Source organism: Oncorhynchus masou, chromosome 7, assembly GCF_036934945.1.
Source record: "Oncorhynchus masou masou isolate Uvic2021 chromosome 7, UVic_Omas_1.1, whole genome shotgun sequence".
Taxonomy (NCBI): Eukaryota; Metazoa; Chordata; class Actinopteri; order Salmoniformes; family Salmonidae; genus Oncorhynchus; species Oncorhynchus masou.
This window is the reverse complement of record NC_088218.1, coordinates 9,607,083-9,611,850: the sequence shown is the minus strand read 5'-3', so window position 1 is coordinate 9,611,850 and position 4,768 is coordinate 9,607,083. Positions and strand designations below refer to the sequence as shown.

General features: G+C 39.5%; 1 protein-coding gene across 1 annotated transcript; it reads right to left on the bottom strand.

Moving 5' to 3' along the window:
- Positions 1-771: 771 nt before the first annotated feature.
- Positions 772-4,205, bottom strand: LOC135543198 (zinc finger protein OZF-like). Its single transcript, XM_064970306.1, has 2 exons — positions 3,880-4,205; positions 772-3,089 (listed from the first exon to the last, which is right to left on the bottom strand). The coding sequence occupies exons 1-2, from the start codon at positions 3,980-3,982 to the stop codon at positions 1,822-1,824; spliced, it is 1,371 nt and encodes a 456-aa protein (XP_064826378.1). The 5' UTR covers positions 3,983-4,205; the 3' UTR covers positions 772-1,821.
- Between the last annotated feature and the right edge of the window lie 563 nt (positions 4,206-4,768).

Here is a 4,768-nt window from a genome sequence, read left to right as displayed (position 1 = left end):
TGACAGATTTTTACACCAAGTCGGCTCGGGATTCAAACAAGCAACCTTTCAGTTACTGGAATAACACTCTTAACCGCTAGGCTACCTGCCACCAGATGAATTAACTTCAATACAGTCTTTCAAATACATTCATCATCAATGACTACAATAATGAATCAAGTATTAAAGACAATTTAATAAACAAGTAGTAGATTCATAGTCTGTTAATCATTAAACAAAAGTTTAGTAATAAAATAATACACCCATACCAATGCTAAAAACTGACCACCTCATCTTTATCTGATATACACCGTGTACAAAACATTAGGAACACCTTCAAAATATTGAGTTGCACCTCCCTTTGTCCTCAGAACATCCTCAATTCATCAGTGCATAGACTGTCCAAGGTGTCAACTCCGAATAGCTCGTTCCATCTCCTCCCACAGTAAGCTGAATTCCCTGTCATGTTATTGGAACAATTCCTGGACAAGCCTTGTGGCATAATCCTGCCGAAGAAAACAACTTGCAGATGGATACACTGCTGCCATGAAGGGAGGCACCTGATTGGCAGTAATTATTTAGATATCCTGTGGCAGTCAAACATTGCTCAACTTTTATCAAGAGGCCCAATGTGTGCCCTGAAAACACACCACCAGCCTGTAATGCTGACACACGGCATGGATGCATGCAGTGGTGTAAAGTACTGAAGCAAAAATTATTTAAAGATCTACTTTAGTTGTATCTGTACTTTACTATTTATATATTTCCTGTTTGTTTTTAATTTGACCCTTTTTTCAGAATAATTTCTTTAAATAACAAATTTAGCAGTTTTTTGGGCGTATCTGTACTTTATTATTTATATTGTTGACAACTTTTACTTCACTACATTCCGAAAGAAAATAATGTACTTTTTACTCCATACATTTTCCCTGACACCCAAAATACCCGACATTTTTTACGACTAGCAGGACAGGAAATGGTCCAATTCACGCACTAAAAGACAACATCCCTGGTCATCCCCACTGCCTCTGATCTGGCGGACTCACTAAACACAAATGCTTCGTTTGTAAATGATGTCTGAGTGTTGGAGTCTGCCCCTGGCTATCCGTACTATATATATTTTTTAAAGACAAATGTGCCGTCTGGTTTGCTTAATTGAAGGAATTTGAAATTATTCATACTTTTACTTTTGATACTTAAGTATATTTACAACCAAATACTTTTACTCAAGTAGTATTTTAATGGGTGACTCACTTTCACTTGAGTCATTTTATATTAAGGTATTATTACTTTTACTCAAGTATGACAGTTAGGTACTTTTTCCACCATTTCGTCCCATCAGTATGAAACAGCATGAACTGGGATTCATCAGACCAGGCAGTATGTTTCCAATAAATACACAACTAGATCATTAAAGATCATAGCTTTCACCTGGGTTCAGCTGGTCAGTCTATGTCAAGGAAAGAACAGTTGTCGTTAATGTTCTGTACACTCAGTGCATGTTGTAACTACTAGCTCAATCCCACAGAAAACTGCAGAGTGAAGCAGTACCACTCAGTTAACCATCAGACTCCACTGTGAGAAGCCTCACAAAGGATATTCAACCTTAAGGGCAAATCCAAGGTCATCTCAATATCTTTACAGTAGATGCTAACAAAACTCACCAAAACTGTCAAGGTGTACAATGATCAGTAAAGACAGGCTTACATTCTATAATGCTCCATTCCCTCTGAACAGTTCTCTCACAGTGAGAAACAACAAGAGTGTTCTACGCTTTCTTCATTTGATTCAATTCAACGTTGCCAATTATTTAATGACATGAGAATTAAGTGGTGTCTAATCTTAGCTGGTCTGAGAGAACTGATGAGACTTCTCTCCTTTATGTATACATTGGTGTCTTTTTAAATGGCCCAATCTGTAGAATCTCTTCTCACAGTCAGTGCAGTGATAAGGCTTTTCTCCTGTGTGTAAACGTTGATGTCGTTTTAAGTTGCACAGTAGAGAGAAACCCGCCGCACAGTCAGAGCAGGAGTAAGGCTTCTCTCCTGTGTGTATACTTTCATGTCGTTTTAAGTGGCACAGTACAGAGAAACTCGCCGCACAGTCAGAGCAGATGTAAGGCTTCTCTCCTGTGTGTGTTCTCTGATGAACTTTTAGCCTAGTTGATGTTGTGAAGCATTTTACACAATCAGAGCAGGAGTAAGGCTTCTCTCCTGTGTGTGTTCTTTTATGAACTTTTAGCTCAGTTGATGTTGTGAAGCATTTTACACAGTCAGAGCAGGAGTAAGGCTTCTCTCCTGTATGTATATGTTTATGTGTTTTTAAGTGGCCCAGTCGAGAGAAACTCTTTCCACAGTCAGAGCAGGAGTAAGGCTTCTCTCCTGTATGTATATGTTTATGTGTTTTTAGGTGGCCCAGTCGAGAGAAACTCTTTCCACAGTCAGAGCAGGAGTAAGGCTTCTCTCCTGTGTGTATAAGTTCATGTCGTTTTAAGTTGCACAGTAGAGAGAAACTCGCCTTACAGTCAGAGCAGGAGTAAAGCTTCTCTCCTGTGTGTAAACGTTCATGTCGTTTTAAGTTGCGCAGTAGAGAGAAACTCGCCTTACAGTCAGAGCAGATGTAAGGCTTCTTTCCTGTGTGTATACGTTCATGTCGTTTTAAGTTGCACAGTAGAGAGAAACTCGCCTTACAGTCAGAGCAGGAGTAAAGCTTCTCTCTTGTGTGTAAACGTTCATGTCGTTTTAAGTTGCGCAGTAGAGAGAAACTCGCCTTACAGTCAGAGCAGATGTAAGGCTTCTCTCCTGTGTGTGTTCTTTGATGAACTTTTAGCCTAGTTGATGTTGTGAAGCATTTTACACAGTCAGAGCAGGAGAACAGCTTCTCTCCTGTGTGCACTCTCTGATGAACTGTCAGAGCCTTGGATGTTGTGAAATTCTTCCCACTGTCAGTATAGGAATAACGATTCTCTCCTGTGTGTATTTTTAGGTGTACTTTTAGCTTTGATAGAAATGGGAAAATCTCCTCACAATGTGGGCAGGGGTAAGACCTCTTAGCTCTGTGAGCTTCCTGCTGTTCCTCTCTGGATGTAGAGAATGTCTCAACATGGTCTCCTGTGTGAACAACATCAGAAGAACCAGTCAGTTGATGTGATATACATGTCAATCACATGCATTTTATGTAGCCCTTATTACATCAGAAGTTGTCACAAAGTGCTTTACAGAAACCCAGCCTCAATCCTCAAAGAGCAAGCAACGCAGATGTAGAAACAAAGTGGCCACGAAAACTCCCCAGCAAGCAGGAACCTAGGAAGAAACATAGAGAGGAACCAGGCTCAAATAGGTGGCCAGTCCTCTTCTGGCCGTACCGGGAGACATACGTATTCATATTAGTAGACTACACAATAGGAAAGGGAACAGAACTATTCTAAAAGTGGGTAAAAGCCATATCATCCTCCAATCACTATCAAAGGGTTAGTAACCAGGCTGTATCACATCTGGCCATGATTGGGAGTCCTAATAGGGTGGCTCACAATTGGCCCAGCGCTGTCCGGGTTTGGCCGGGTAGGTCAATGTAACTAATAATTTGTTCTTAACTGACTTGCCTAGATAAAAAGATTTTAAAAAACAAAAAAAAAACATGTTTTAACTAATTTCATAGAACTTTAAAACACTGGCAGATTGTATACTTCACCACTTAGGTGTACTACTCTTTGAGCACTCCAGATATCCCAGGGAATAAAACAAATGCTGGCAATACTGGTGTCAAACCATGGAAGTCGGAGTAGCATGAAGTAACATTATCTTCTCATTGAAACAGTTCATCATGAAACAGTTCTACTGCAACTTTTCATACAGTGGGAAGTCGGAACGAACAACTAACTTAGTTAGAACCTGCTCTTACCATGAGAAACAGATTTCCCAATCTTCTCCTCCGTTTCTTCATCTTTAATGTTGACATTCAGCTCCAGTGTTTGACTGCAGTCTTCCAGCTTCACTGATGCCATCTCTGGATCCTGCAGTGCAAACTGGGCTCCACTGTCACAATCAGGACCCAGTGACTGTGGGTTTGGACTCAGTGTGGAAGGAGAGAGGCAGGCTGGGTTTGTCCTCACTGTTGATGTTACCGGACTCAGACTTAATTGTAGTGGTCCTGTAGTAACAATGAGAAACAGACAAAAAGTTATTGTCTTGACTGTTCCGGCACTCTCTTTACTCTCTATTAAAATATATTCGATTTTTTTCTTGTGCAATTATCTAAATCAGTGCTTAACTTGGACTGAAATAGTTTGATACTCATTTTAGGTGGTGGGGTACTGTGTATATTTAGATGCAGGAGCTCCACAATACTGTTGAGGTAATATTCTATAAGAGGAACATCAGCTCAAGCAGTAGAACATTGAGCTCCTGTCCATCTAATTTCAATAGATGAGGTAGGTAAGCATTGACAACAAAAACAAGAATTCGTTCAAATTAGACAAAGTACACGCTACACAACGTAACTAAACTTAACCTATAGTAGATTTCTTGGATTTACATAAATTAATAAACAACTCAAAAACCATTTAGTACAAGGTTGCAGTATGTTTTAGGCAGCACTATGTACTATTTTCCTGAATAACCTTGTCTTCACTGTATTATTTAAATCAAAAACCAATTGTATTTCCCATTCACACCATATTAACATTTATAGACAAAGATAGAAACTGAATGTGTCTGAATATTAGTACACATGTAGGAAACTGATCGTCATTACATTCAGCTTCAAAACAGTAGTGCGACCATGAAATTGC

Coding starts and splice junctions, on each gene's coding strand:
- LOC135543198 (XM_064970306.1), bottom strand. CDS start 3,982: ATGGCATCAGTGAAGCTGGAAGACTGCAGTCAAACACTGGAGCTGAAT. Junction 3,090..3,879: donor TGGGAAATCTGTTTCTCATG/GTAAGAGCAGGT, acceptor TTGTTCACACAG/GAGACCATGTTGAGACATTC.